The 15,932-nt window shown below is 42.8% G+C and overlaps 1 protein-coding gene across 2 annotated transcripts in view; it reads right to left on the bottom strand.

Moving 5' to 3' along the window:
- Positions 1-10,150: 10,150 nt before the first annotated feature.
- The window catches only part of LOC111871272 (COP9 signalosome complex subunit 8), a 32,435-nt gene continuing 26,653 nt past the window's right edge, over positions 10,151-15,932 (bottom strand). For both annotated transcript variants that reach the window (XM_023864248.2, XM_023864249.2), the window contains exon 4: positions 10,151-10,939. In XM_023864248.2, the coding sequence (XP_023720016.1) occupies positions 10,689-10,939 (251 nt within the window). In that variant the 3' untranslated portion in view covers positions 10,151-10,688. The remainder of the gene's footprint in view (positions 10,940-15,932) is intronic.

The following is a 15,932-nucleotide window of genomic DNA, read 5'->3' on the forward strand; positions in this document are numbered from 1 at the left end:
GAATTAATTTCTAGTTTAGGTGATATTAATTCAGAAGCGAGGCTTTGAAAACGCTCCCAATCTGTAAATTTTTCAATGGGTTCCGAAAGGTTGCTAATTTTAACGTGATCCAGTATGTGAAATACCATTGGTAGGTGATCTGAATCCAAAATATCAGAGACGACGACCTCTGACATTCTGATATTTTTGTGAACCACAATGTCTAACACGTCACCATTTCCCGCAGGGGAATGAGTGGGGCACTGTGCTGCGATTTTTTTTGTCCATATCAAATAAATCCATAAGTTTCAAACCTGAGGGGTTTGAAACTCTATTCCAAAATGGGTACTTAGCATTCAAATCACGTGCCAAAATAGACTTTCGTCTGAAGCTTAAGAGCTCAGTGATGTCAATATCACTCCAGGATCTGCCTGGAGATTTATAAACAGCCGCAAGCAGCACTTCGCTATTACCAATTGGTATGCAGACCCCTGTCGCTTCCACCGAAACAAGGGGTGGGGAATGCCTTTTCTTACTGCAACGGCAGTTTCGCATTTTCTGCCCGAGTGGCAGTCGATTCTATAAAGTGGTAATTTGGAATAAAGAACCTCTCATGAGGTTTCAGATGTGTCTCTGAAAAGGCCACATCAACGTGTAGGTCTTTCAGCTGTTTACTGAGCTCATAGCGCTGCCTCCCAATGGGGTTCGCATTAAATGCTATGACTTTGAGGAGCCTATGAACTCTAGTGGCCATTTTGTTTAATTATGTTTAGAACAATTTTAGTTATGGCCATTATTTTGTCCTCCTCGAACACTGCACCACTGACCTCTGTCATAATTTGCTGTACTACAGTCACTACTCTCAACATATTGTCGAGAGATTGGCTGTTTACATTAGGAGCCTGAACTGACTGACCTGTGTGTTGTTCCAGTACAGGGATCGGGACGATCGGTTTCATGGCTGCTGGTGGAACTGCCACTGGTGTTTGTCTAGTCTGAGACCGCTGCTCCTGTAATGTGTTGCCTCGGAGAGCCGCCGCGAAAGAGACTCCAGGGGTGACGATATTTGATGAGAACACCCTTCCTGTTGTGGTTTTGGGTGCTCTCTGCAGTTTCCTCTTCTGCAGTTCTTCCTTCGCGTGAATGCAGCCGCGGTAGTTAGCGGGATGCGGTTTCTCTCCTTCCTTCAATTCACAGTTACAACACGCTGGAGTGGAGGCAGCGTTCTGTTTCTCGGGGCACTCTCTGTGCAGTTGGCCACCCCCGCACCACATGTAGCGGGGAGGTTGCTTACAATTACCCCAGACATGGCCAAATTGTTGGCAGTTGTGACACTGCCTAAGGCCACTCTGTGCCCTATAAGCGTAGACCCGGATGGAGATATGGCAAAGGTTTTGTAGTTTGAATATATCTTGGGATTTTTCCATCCTGGGTAATGTGATAAGGAAGAGGGGAAGGTTTCTGGTTATCCTTTCTTCTGAAGGCGACCCTCGGGTGGTTGTCATCTGCTAGACGCTAACCACATCAAATCCCAGGGTCACCAATCCATCAGAAATATCCTCCGCCGGGGTGTTGTGGGGGAGGTGACGAATTACAGCCTTAATGGGTTTTTCTGACTTGGAAAAGAAGGTAAAATAGGAAAGTTTGTTGTTGGATAGATGGGACTTGACGGCTTCGAAATCCGCCATGCTTTTAATGACGACTCTGGTCCCGTTTTTGGTATTACGGAACTCAAAGTCACCTTTGACCACATTTTTAATTTGTTTTTGCAAGTGGATTAGGTTCACTGTGGATTTTAGAATTATTGGGGGGGGGCTGCCTGCTTTACCTGAGGTTCCCTCCTCCAGCCTAGTGCCTTCTGCACCAGAAGTGTCCGTTTCCATCGTTGCCTCCCTGAGGGGAGCGAAGTAGTTTTTGGTGGCAACCTCTGTTTTGGGGTTGCTTTCGGCGGCTGCCGTTGTTTTCTTTGGAGTCGGTGCGGACTCAGCGGTACTTCGTCGTTTCCGCCTCCGGACATCTTTGGAGCCTTCCTCCTGGGCTGGAATATTTGTGCTTGATGCGCTGGCCTTTACCAGTGACTTCAGCTCATTCAGTGTGACTGTATAGTTGCCATAGAGCGCACTGAACAGCGTCTTGCCGGAGAGGGCCTTACAGTAATTTATCCTATTGTCGTCGGCGGTGCTGACTATTGCCGCCCATTCTTCACTTTCTTCAGTCGCAGCAGTTGTGAAGCCGGCCACATACTCAATGCTGCACAAGATGTCGAATAAGCTCCTGTATTGTGTTTCGGCATCGGGGTATTGCTTAATAATTTCTTTAAATTCGGCCTGTAGAGCGGCACGTTTTTCGGCCCAGAATGCCTGGTACCCAGGCACAGGGACGCCAGCCATCTTTGGCTCGGCACTTACAGGTTCAACAACCCAGCCGAGTATTGACGTATAAGACTAGAAGATAGTAAGACACAACTCACTGCCCGCACTGAAACCACAAGCAATGTTGTTCAATGATCAATCTGACCTCCTAACACATAGCTGTTCTCCTGACTTCACTAAGAATGAATTGAAGAATCCTGTCACTGGGTCAGCCAATCTCTCCTTTTTCAAACCAATCCTGTCCGATCTCAATGATACACTAATAACCACTTGACTTCCAGTCGATCTGCACGATCCTACAGCACACTAACGATTGTGATGACCCTTATCACGCATTTTCTGCAACGCACATTCTTCACATCACTTTTCACCATCACGCGCGCTAACCAATCAAATTGCTCCAAACGTTCGCATTTATACTGCGCTCGCTGCTAGCCCCGCATCTACATCATCAAGCGCGCTAGCCAGTCAGCACCCTGCAAATTCTTCCTCCTCAATGTCAAGTTTCGCTCCGCCCACCGAGCAGTGTATAAAAAGGAGCAGCCGCGAACCGGAAGCATCAGTCTGACTTCAGTCTTCGATCAAGCCACATCAGCCAGCACACTTCGCCGCCAGCGCTCGGTCTTCGGAGCCATCGGCAGGCTGCGCCAGGCACGACTGCCATGGCCCTCCGGCTTTCACACCCGACTCACTGGGGCACCTCGCCGGTGGTCGTGTCCACGTCCAGCTCACTGGGCATCTGGTGTAGCCACTGCCCCGCCACTCCAGCGACCGCGCTGCGCAAGCAACATTTTCCAGCAACCAAGCAACCTCCAGCAATGGCCGCACTGTGGCCAGTCAACTCACCTCTCTCCCTACCGGCGCGCGCCACGCTACCTTACCGGTCAACATCTCAGCAACCACGGTCCTTTTCAGGACCAACAAACTTTTCCAAAGAAGTGGGTTGTCATCGGAGTAATGACGAACAACAAAGGCAAAACCCCACAATATACTGTTTGCACTTGGGACGGAGTTTGTATTATTTATCGATAATGAATATATCGTAATGAATTTATTGGAACGCCAACAAGCTTAATAGAAAATATGGGACAAACACTAAAAGTTACAATGTTATGCATAAGGACAGAAACTGTATACGTGTGTTAAATAAATGAAATATATCGATCTCTCAAGTGCATGACTTGCCCTAAAAACAGCCCTATTTCAGCGTGTACAAGTATCACCTGCAATGCAAATCATGTTCCTGTAGACAAAAAGATGCCAGTAAATAATGGAATTCCATTATATCCAGAAGATCACTGAAACCATTTGAAGAGAATGCCTAAGCAGTCATCTTGAGCATTCGGTGAACTAAGAATACATCATAATGGATTTATTGGAATGACAGCTAACTGCAGGCTTAATCCAAGATATGGGACAAATGCTGAAAGTTACACTGTTACACATCAGGACACCAACTGTATATGTGTCCCAGGATAAGTGCAGTCAGTACAGGGACTAGTTACTCCTCAGACCACCAAGGCGTTGGAGTTTGAGTCCCTGTGGGGTCAATTTTCAGTCATTCAGACTGGCTATGGAGCCAAAATAGATTCGTAGCCATTGTGTAGTGGGGGCTCTTTCCTGCAGGGTTACAGTGACTGATAGGCGAAGCTGACCACTCACCTCCAACCAGTATTTAGGTCAAGAAAACGTGGGTCTATCCATCTACTCCCCTCTACACCTTCATGAGGTAGAGCTTACTTAGTCATGCACAAGGACAACTTTACATTTTCCATACCTCTCTAAACACACAATTTAGAGAAAAAACAATCAAACAACCAAAACTAAAATCTCTAAGGCTGGTTGATTGGTTTCCAATGGCTGCATCTGGGATCATTTAACCCATTTTGCTTCTTGCTTCCCCCCCAAAAAAAGAGCATTCAAGTTTTTGCTTTGCTGCATCTTGAAGAAATTTGCACATTTCTTTTGGGAAGCTTTGCCAGATTTGTTGCTCATTTTGCACTAGCCAGGGGACACGTATGACTTAAAGAATGTCACGGAAGTGAACAACTTTTATGGGTTTAGGATTTCCAGCCCACTTTTCTATCACAGTTATGTCACACCATCAATGTAGCTTTTCTTACCAGGTTTACTAACAAAACACTTCCCTTGTTAGGGATGGGGTTAACAACGACTACAAGTCACAGTATGAAGGTGCAGTTAAATCTTTTGTACCACAACGCAGCCATGGGAATTGGCGAGTCACCTCAGCTTGTTCCTATAACACAAAGAGGACTGAAGAGCTAAGGACTATCAGAGGAAAAGCTACTATGAAACAAGTATCTGAAGCATTGGGCACAAAGTTAGGTGTTAGCCTGAAAGAAACAGAGGATGCACTTAACCAAATTGAGGCTAACAAGACATTGACAGTGATCACTTTGCTTGTGACAACCAAAACACTTGGGTTTTCTGCCGCTCAAATTTATTTTCAATCAAGTGCACAGTGAAACCCCATATCTTAACATTTATTCATTTTATCATGTAAATCTTGCAATTTTTGAAGCCAGACTTTACAACATCAGACAAATTCAAGGGGCTCAAGTTCAACGAGCTGATGAAATATATGAAATACCAGTTCATCCAGATTTTAATTCAGTAACACAGACTGTCAATGCATAACCTGATCGGATTGGAGAGAAAAAGATCTCTAAGGTCTACTTTACAATTTTCAACTCAGATGGCATTCCTTTGCCTACAAAAAAAAATGAATTGAAATGTACTGATCTCTCAAGTGCATGAATTGCCCTAAAAACAAGCATCAAGAAGGTGGCACGTGCATGGCTCCTCTGGTGTTTACGAGTATCAGCTGCAATGTAAATCATGTTGCTGTGTACAAAATGATGCCCATAAATAACAGAATTCCATGAGATACAGAAGATCACTGCATATGACAAGATACCTTTCATAACAGCAAGGAAATTGTTATACAGCAGTAGCAAAACTGTCCAACCAACACCCCATTAGAACATCAGCAAATATCTAATGGAAGGGAGAATTAACATAAAGGCTCTTCAGGGATCAAAACTTTGAAACCATTCGAAGCTAATGCCTAAGCAGCCATCTTGAGGATTTGGTGGATTAAGATAATATCATAATGGATTTATTGGAATGACAGCTAACTGCAGGCTTAATCCAAGATATGGGACAAATGCTGAAAGTTACACTGTTACACATCAGGACACCAACTGTATATGTGTCCCAGGATAGTGCAGTTGGTATAGGGACTAGCTACTCCCTGAACCACCAAGGTGTTACAGCTTGAGTCTCTGTGGGGTCAAGAATTTTCAATTCTCCATGTCATTCAGACTGGCTATGGGGCCAACATAGCTTCCTATCCAATGTGTACTGGGGTCTCTTTCCTGCAGGGTTATAGTGGCTGGTTAGGAAAGCTGACCACTCACCTCCAACTAGTACTTAGGTCAAGAAAAGATGGGTCTATCATGTACTCCCCCATGTACCTTCATGAGGTAGAGCTTACTTTGTCACACACAAGGACAACTTTACCTTTACCATACCTCCCTAAACACACAATCTGGAAAAACGAATAATGAAACAACAAAAAACTAAACTCTCTAACGTCTATTTCACAATTTTCCACCCAGATGGCATGTATTGCCTACAAAAAACAAAATCTGTTAAATAAATTAAATATACTGATCCCTCAAGTGCATGACTTTCCCTTAAAACAAGCATGAAGAAGGCGGCGTGTGCATTGCTATTTCAGCGTGTACGAGTATCACCTGCAATGCAAATCATGTTCCTGTGGACAAAAAGATGCCAGTAAATAATGGAATTCCATGAGATCCAGAAGATCACTGAAACAATTTGAAGAGAATGTCTAAGCAGTTATCTTGAGCATTCAGTGGACTAAGAATATATCATAATGGATTTATTCGAATGACAGTTGACTGTGGGCTTATTCCAAGATATGGGAGAAATGCTGAAAGTTACACTGTTATGCATCAGGACAGCAACTGTATGTGTCCCAAGATAGTGCAGTTGGTACTAGCTACTCCCTGGATGACCGAAGTGTCGGAGTTTGAGTCCATGTGGGGTCAAGAATTTTCAATCTTCCATGTCATTCATACCGGCCATGTGCCCAACACAGCCTCCTATCCAATGGGTAGTGGGGGCTCTTTCCTCTGAGGTTAAAGTGGCCGCTGCAGGAAGCTGACCAATCACCTCCACTAGTACTGAGGTCAAGAAAACGTGGGTCTATCCATCTACTCCCCTATGCAGCTTCATGATGTAGAGCTTACTTTGTCATGCACAAGGGCAACTTTACCTTTACCATACCTCCCTAAACACAATTTGGAACAACGAACAATGGAACAACAAAAATTAAAATCTCTATGGTCTATTTCACAATTTTCCACCCAGTTGGCATCCTTTGTCTATAAAAAACAAACTCTATTAAATAGTGCATGACTTGCCCTAAAAACAAGCATCAAGAAGGCTACTCCGGTGTGTACAAGTATTACCTGCATTGGAAATCATGTTCCTGTGGACAAAAAGATACCCATAAATAATAGAATTCCATGAGATCCAGAAGATCATTGCATATGACAAGGTCCCTTTCATATCAGCAAGCAAAATGTTCTACAGCCAGAAGCAAAACTGTCTGAACAAGTCCCCATTAGAGACCTCAACAACTTTCTAATGGAAGAGAGGATTAATATGAAGGCTCCTCAGGGTTTGTAAGTTTGAAGCCATTTGAATCTAATATTAGGCAGCCATCTTGGGGACTCAGTGTATTAACCTTTAACGTGCGAAGTGCCCGATCGGGCCAGTGATAAGTATGGCCGTCATGGTCAAAGTACCCTGATTTGGGAAGATGGGCATTTAAACTCTGCTAGCGGAAGTGCACACCCTCTGCTAGTATAAGTGTATGCACAATCCTATATTTTTTACTTTGACTAGATTAAAATTCAATATACATCCATTTCTTTGCTGTTAACCACTTGGCGTATATACAGGCTCCAACCCCTGCGTCATGTAACTGAATCTCGTCTTTGTGTAATATTCCTTGAAGCACCCAAGAAAGCACAGTCCCACACCACATATCTTGTAATGCCTTTTAATTTCATCATCTTCCAAACAAGGTTTTATTTCCATTGTATGGTAAAATGAAACTACAATATTAAAATTCACTGTGAACTCACAGAAAACTGAATGCACTCTGTGTCTCAGCTGAGATGCAAGCGTGTGGTTCCAACCATAGAAAGGGCAATATTCTCTTGCAGCTGCAATGGCAGGGCTTTGCACTGAATTAGGAAACATTTAATTTACCCTGTAACCTTGCTAGAAAGGCCATGTTTTCACTTTTCTGTCCTTTAGTCAAAGACTGGGATATCTAAAGGGTGTAACAAAGACTTGAAACCTGCCAGCAGAGAACCAAATGACTTTATTGCTTCCAGCTGGTTTATGTTACCAGAGAATGTGAAATTTTTTCAAATGTTACAAGCAGGAGTGATTTTTTAATGCAGAACTACTATGTGAAGATATGGGAAACTATTTTTACAGTACACATCATAATAACAAGAACAAATTAAAAGTAGTTTATAAGTTCTTGTCTACATATTTTCAAATTTATGCTATAATATGTGACACTGTGTTCTTTGCTGATAAAAACAAAGTTAATTCCATTCATTTATCATAAAAATTGTATTAGACAGAGCATTTTAAGTGCAATGCAAGCACCCTAACAGGAACAGACATTTAACAGCAGAGAGACAATCGGCATTTAAACGCGCAGCAGCAGCAGGTATTTAAATAAACTCCTGCCAGCTCAAGCTAGCACTATTTCAATAGTCTGGCGTTTAAAGTTTAAGCATATATCATGATGGAATTACTGCAAAGGCAGGTATCTGCAGGTATAATCCAAGAAATGGGACAACTGCTGAAAGTTACACGGTTATGCATCAGGACAGCAACTGTGTATGTGTGCCAGGATAGCGCAGTTGGCATAGCGACTAGCTACTGCCTAGGGGGACAACTTTACCTCTACCATGCCTCTGTAAACCCAAAATCTGGGGCAGGAAAGAACAAACAAAAAACAAAAACTATAATTGAAATCTCCAAGATCTATTTAAGAGTTTTGCACCCAGATTTAATCCCCTGGCTTACAAAAGTATTTTTTTTTTTAATAAATGAAATACATTGAGCTCGAATGTTTATTTGGTGGTTCAATGGTCCGTTGGTCTGTGGTTTTAGTTTTTACTGGCGGTATTTTGTTTTTACAATAATGTTAACATAATTTTAATTACATTTTGCAGAGTTTATAGTATATATAGTTATTTTACATTTTTATCTATACAATGGCTGGTGCAAGCTCTAGGTGAGATGACTCTGACATGCTGGAATATTTAGACAGACCTGACAGTGATAGTGACACTGATGATACAAGTGAAGATGCCCCATATGCCACACACCCAGCTGCTCACCCTGTGTCTGACAGTGAAGAGGATAACAAGGAGGTTGGAGACTAGACAGAAATCCCGTCATCTGAGCAATCTCTCCCTCTTCCTTTCCACATCCGAGAACTGTTTGGATGTAAGCATATGCCTCCTCCCAATTCTCCTCCTACTGCATACTTCCATCTCTTCTTCTCACACTTGATCCTTACACTCATGGTGACAGAATCCAACAGATATACGAAGAAAGTGATTAGCAGTAAAGCGAGTGACATTCCACTCTACTAAATTACTAGAACAGAATTACCAAACACAAGATCAAAGGATTTCTGGCCTGGCACCCTCAAGAAGCCAACCATAGTTATCATACTGGTCCACCCTCTGTTCTTAAGCCATCCCATGGTTTGGGAAAATGTTTACCAAGCATCAGTTTTCCCACTTGTAGCAGACAGTGGGTTACTGGAAAAAGGTAGATTTCAACATCATAGCCAGGATGGGGTTGAATAGCTACATTCTCTATGAAGAAAACTAAAGGGGGCCCAGCAAACTGAAACGCAGATATAACTACACTGTGTTCCTAATTGAGAGCTTTGGGGAGGAGCAGTAGGTGCTGAAGGACAATGCTGGAGCAGATGATCCTCGGGGACCACGAAGGCTCAGAAAACTCCCCGAAAAGAAAGTGTCCCAATACACTGTCAGCAGCACAAAAGAGAGGAGGCAGAGGGCCAGAACAGTATGCATCAGATGCAAGTATATGCATATTTGCCCCAGGTTATGGGACTCCTGTTCTGAAATACTTTCCACACAAATTATATTTGTATAGATATCCTACATTTTATTCATGCAAGATGGTCTTCATTAGGAAACGGGAGGTAACATGTCTCACCCACTCATTACTCAGTGGCCCAGCAGAAATGAGGTGTTTTAAATGAAGAGTGACAATATTAAAAATAACTCTATAGCAGTGTGTACTATTACATCATATTGACACAAATTTATGATGAGCTGAACAAGCAGATCATGTGGAAGAATCTAGAGATGCATAGAATGTACATGAAGCCATTTTCTAGAATGTTGTCTCTTGGAATACGATCAAGGGGAGTACACGATAGTGTTCAAAGAACTCGGTAAAATAAGGTGGCAGGATGTGAATTGGATTTCATTCACTACCATTGCCACATTATTGTACCTTTATGTTATAAGAGAAGGTTCACTTACATTACAGACATTTTAATTGATTTGTGTTTATCACCTGACGGTGACCATTTACAGTTGAAACGTGTAGAAGCAAAAACCAGAAGATATATCATATCATATCATATCATATATATCATACCAAATCTGAAATAAACATCACTGGCATTTATAATTGCATGTATTTATATCCAAGGATACAGAAGTATTTACAGGCACATCGATAATGTCTATATTGTAACGGATGTTATCAGGGTGATGAAAGGCTGAGGAACATAACCTACTTACTTTTTAAGTTTCTTAGGATACGAACTCATCCACTTAATGTCATTTCATATAATGTGACAGCTTACAAGAACCTAACCATAGAATTAATTGGATTAACAAAATTTTCTATCACAAACCTGAAAAATGTGAAGAAATAAATTCTTTGACATGACTGAAAAAAGTTTATCAATCTTCAGGGCTAAAATAAATTATATCACAACACTGCTAGCACTACATGAAATCGTTTATTATACCGGTATACTTTCTGCTCACAGCTCTATTCAGAGCTCATTCTGATAACAAGCTTTAACATGAACCTCACAAAAAATCTAAATTTTAAAATAAAATATTAAATGATATCTTCGCATCCATTCAATTATTGAATGTCAAGTCTGCACATGCAGATATCCAGGATAGCAATACTTTAGTTCTCAAGGAAAGATACGAACTCAGTGAGCTTGTAGAGCTGATCCTCACTGGAGGCTCCCTGATTTGGACTGCTACTAGGTCTGCAGGGTTTCACCATGTGAGAGCCTGCATCCACTTTCCAGCCCTGCTCTGTTGCTGCTAAAACAGCTTGCTCGACTGGCATCCCAACAAATGTGGCAAGGTCATCCATACTGATTGATGAGTATGCATGGGAAACTAGATATACAGCACGCTTGCGGACATTTTCTGCAAACACAAAGTATTTTAAAGATAAAAAAGGTGAAGTTGCCCCTGTGCTTAACTAAGCATATGGGGGAGTGGATGTACAAAGTATTTCAAACACTGCAATAAATGTTTAAAACAGCAGCATGCACTACTATTTAGGCATTATGGCAATTATAATATGTTATAACACAAAATTACCTTTAAAATGTCTATGAATTAAGCTAAAATACCTACTTATATTAAACCAAAAAACTTAAAACACATTGCTCTGAAAAATAATGGTACTATTACAATTGCCAAGATATACAGTCACTAGCATTCTCTCACTTGCACATATCTGGTGCGCTAGAACCCAGCTACAATTTGAACCTGGGCTACTACATTTGCCACATTTCATCAAGCATTTATTACATTTCTGTGTCATTTTCATAGATTCTAGAAGACATTCTGATGAATGAACTGCATGAGGAGACAATGAGCACCTGGTAGAAAGCATTCCTTCAAAAGAAACAAAATCAAAACATAAGCACAGGAGAGGACCACGAATTCTACATTAGTAATATGTCAAGCACCCACTGATCTGTAATGTCAGATGCCTCATTCAGATGCACAGACCTCCTTTGTGAACATGAGGGAACCTGATTCCTATCTCTGGCAGCATCAGTATGGCTCATGATGTAGGAGTAAGTCTTGTAAGAACTTTGGTTACTGTTAAGCTTTATTGTATTATGTACCCGTACATTTTATGACAAAATGACAATCTTTGAAATATTTGTATATGATTGATGATGATGTTAAATAACACTGTTTCAAATGCACTGCTTATACAGCACTGAATGGGGTAAGAAGATTTATATATTTCTTTATTAAAATTCGTCACAAACAACAACAAAACAGCTGATGTTTAACAGTATTTTGCTACAAGTTTCGGCTTTTCAGAAAGCCATCATCAGGCAAATACACAATTAACGTGTTCTTAAGCTATTGAATTGCATACAATATAATACAATGCAGTGTTGGATTTTTGGCAATATGCCTTAATATTATAATATGAAACATAAAATACAATAAAAGATAAAGATTTTAAATGAGATAAGTTATATAATTAAAATATAATTAAGAACTATACATATAATAGGTCCTATTAAGGTAGGTTGTTGCAATCATAATGTTATGTCATAGAGTTTTGCGGACATATGGCGATAGTTTTCTTCCTTCTACGCACCTATGAAGTGGTTAAATGCTTGGAGGCCCATTCGTATGCGTGCAGTATTATCTAGTTTTGTTGTTATTTAAAGGGTACCTCTATTTACATGTATTATGTCCGGTCTGGCAGGAAGGCAGATTGCAATATGAAAACTAGATAATACTGCATGCATACCAACGGGCTTCCAAGCATTTAAACCACTTCATACATGTATACAAGCCAGAAAACTGTCACCATATGTCTGCAAAAACTCTATGACATAATATTATGATTGCAACAACCTACCTTAATAGAACCTATTATACTTAGGTCATACCGAAAGTCATGAGCAACTTTTTTTTTGCATGCAACCTGGAAACAGCAGATGAAAGAGAGTATGGTGGTAGGTGGAACCAGCTGTTGTGTTAACACTGAGTGTCTTGTGACGTCAATAGCTTGCATCACATGACCAGTATCACTCCTAACAAAATGGACAACAACGACATGTCATTTCGCCAGCATGCTGTCATCGAATTTATTGTGAAAGAGGAAATCCCTGCTGCAGAAATTCACCAGAGACTTCAGTGTGCTTATGGAAGTGTGTGCGTGGGTGCAAGCAGCGTTCGAAGATGGGTGAAACATTTTAAAGAAGGGAACACCAGCATCAAAGATGAGCCTCGGAGCGGTCGTCCTCAAACAGCCTCAACTGAACACAACAAGGAAAGGGTGGATGAGATCATTCAAGATGACAGGCGTGTGACTGTGGACACAATAACCCGAAAACTTGGAATAGGGCACAGTGCAGTACAGGAGATGATTGAAAGCTTGGGCTATAGGAAAGTTTGTGCTCGTTAGGTCCCGCGGTTATTGACCAAAGACCGCAAAGGTCAGCGAAAAGCCATCACCTCAGAACTGCTGCAGAGATATCAACACGAAGGTGATGAATTTTTTGCTATGTATTGTGACAGATGATGAAAGCTGGTTTCACCATTTCAAGCCTGAAACGAAATGGCCGAGTATGGAATGGCACTATTTGCATTCTCCACCAAAAAAGAAGGCAAAGACAGTGCCATCAGTTGCGAAGGTGATGGGCACAGTCTTCTGAGATGCAGAGGGGTTTATTCTGGCCGAATTCCTGGAACCTGGGCAAACCATCAATGCCGCTCGTTATGCCAAGATGCTGCACAATCTCCGTCGTGCATTGTGCAATAAACGTCCGGGACGAAACATCATCATCCTGCATGATACCGCTCGCCCCATGCCGCTCGCCTCACATTGTAAGCAACTGCAAAGATGGAGTGGTAAGTTCTTCCACACCCCTCCTATAGCCCTGATATGGCACCTTCCGACTACCATTTTTTCGGATTTGTGAAGGATCAGCTGCGTGGACAACATTTTGAGACAAGGGAGACAATGCAGAAAGCAGTCCGTCAGTGTCTTCGGATGGCTGGAATGGAATTTTAGAGAAGGGTAATTTTCAAACTCCCAGAACGCTGAGAGAAATGTGTACAAAGAAGTGGTGATTATGTGGAAAAATAAAGAAAGGTCTGTAGATTGAGGTGGTGTATTTGGTTTGTCAATAATAAAGTTTGTTACTTTACAAAAAATTGTTGCTCATGACTTTCAGTACAACCCTCGTACATATAGTTCTTAATTATATTTTAATTGTGTAACTTATCTCGATTAAAACCTTTATCTTTTATTGTATTTTATGTTTTACGTTATTATACTGTGACATGTTGAGCAACGGAGAACCACTCCCTACCCAGCAGCAACGTGGCAACTCAGGCCACAGTGACGTGGCGGATGAGTCAGCGCTCCCCCTCCCCCCCTCCGCACGGTAACGTAACGCGCAACGCGCGATGACGTAAGACGGCGTGAGGTAACAGCGTGGCTACGTAACAGGCCCACACAGCCCCTATATAAGAGAGCTGCGCTGCCTGCGAGTAGTTAGTTGAAAGGTGGCCATCGCCGAGTTCAGTAGTAGTCGAACCAGTGTGTGATCAGCAGTTCTCAAGGCAGCTACCTACGAGTTAGTTCCGAGCTAGCCAGCAACCAGTCAGTTGCATTCTGGCATTTGGAGTGTAGTATTTGTGATACTGCAGATAGCAGTAATTGTGAATCTGTAATTTGGGTGATTGTAATTGCGAATGTGAAATAAAATTCGCTATATCAAATACGGCGTGAAGTTATTTGTCGCGTTATACGCCCAATACGTGACAACTGGTGTCAGAAGTGGGATTTGGACTTACACACGTGATCAACGAGATTCGAACTCAAGACACGTGACAATTTGGTGTCAGAATTGTTTTACGAACTTGAACACGCCTCGACAAATAATTGAATTATTGTGAATCGAGTATTTTACTGCTACAACATGGACATGGAAAAGATGATGGAACGTCTGTTGTTCGCCCAGGAGCAAATGGCGGCCAGACAGAAAGCCGATAGGGAGGAAGAGAGGAGGAAAGAGAAGGAAGAGAGGGAGGAAGAGAGGAGGAAAGAGAAGAGAGGGAGGAAAGTAGGAGGAAAAAGGAAGAGAGGGAGGAAAGCAGGAGAAAAGAGAAGGAAGACAGGAAGGCGGAGAAGGAAGAAATGCTGAAAGAGATTAGGGCTATCCAAATAAAAGCAGACGCCGACTCGAAAGCCTGGCGAGAAAAGTTGGATGCAGAAACAAGAGTCATCCAAGAAAGGACGGACGCCATGCGAGAGAAGAGGTTGCAAGCCAATACTGATGCTTGGCAGAAAGAGATGACGGCCTGGCGAGAAACGACGGAGGCGCATCTAGATAAAGAAGTAAAGACGATAGCCTACCACGAGATGGAGGTATGTCTAGAAGAGGAAAAGCCGGCCACAGCGGACATAAAACCTGCGGCGGCACAAGAAGAGGAGGTCCCCATCGCAATACCGGTCGGAGTGAAGATGGCCTACCGAGAAATGGAGGCACGTCCAGAAGAAGAAGAGCTGACCTCAGCGAACAGGAAACCTGAGGCGGCAGAACTACGAGAGGTACCCGTACAAGACGCCGAAGTAATGCCGGTCGGAGAACCGAAGAAGAAAAGGCGCAGGGACCGAAAGCGACGAATTATGAAGAACCCGACACGGAAAAATTTCGGACCCCAGAACAAATTGGCCGTCGTACGCAGGAAGGTGTCCCGCCATGCACGAGTGTCATGGCGCCGGAGACACATCTTCAGGAAATCTTGGACCCGAGATCACGTGTCCCGGATAAAGTTGGCTGCCATTTGCAGGAAGATATCCCGTCGCGCGACAGTGGCACGACGTTGGAGAAATGACTTCAAGAAGGAAACTCCCCAGGGAACCTTCGGATACCGGAGAAAGGACTTGGCGCCGCGGTCTCGCGCCAGCAAGTGGCTGGAAGACCAGGAGGAACAACGACGTCAGCGAGTGCAAACAACGCATCAAGAGCTGTTACGTCGACATAAGGAACCTCCGAAGAAAGAAATGATCAAGTATTGGACCTTGTGGAGGGGCGACCCCCTCCAAAACGGAAAAAGAGACTTCAAGCAGAGGAGGAACCGGTAATGTAGAAGAACCGGCCTCCCGAGGGAGAGTGAATGTGTCATAGAATGAAAGTGATGGATGAATGGGACACAACTGGATCTTCTGGCGAGCTGAAAGGAAACCGCTAGACGAGTTGGTCTTAAGAAGGGGGCGGTTGTAACGGCCGGAGAACAGATGCTGCAAGAACAGCCTCCAAAGAAAAGGAACGGGGTGCACCATTAGGCTATTCGGGACGAACAGCCTTAAGGAGGGAGCAGTGTGACATGTTGCGCAACGGAGAACCCCTCCCTACCCAGCAGCAAG

This window comes from Cryptotermes secundus, unplaced genomic scaffold, assembly GCF_002891405.2.
Source record: "Cryptotermes secundus unplaced genomic scaffold, Csec_1.0 scaffold796, whole genome shotgun sequence".
In the NCBI taxonomy this organism is placed as follows: domain Eukaryota; kingdom Metazoa; phylum Arthropoda; class Insecta; order Blattodea; family Kalotermitidae; genus Cryptotermes; species Cryptotermes secundus.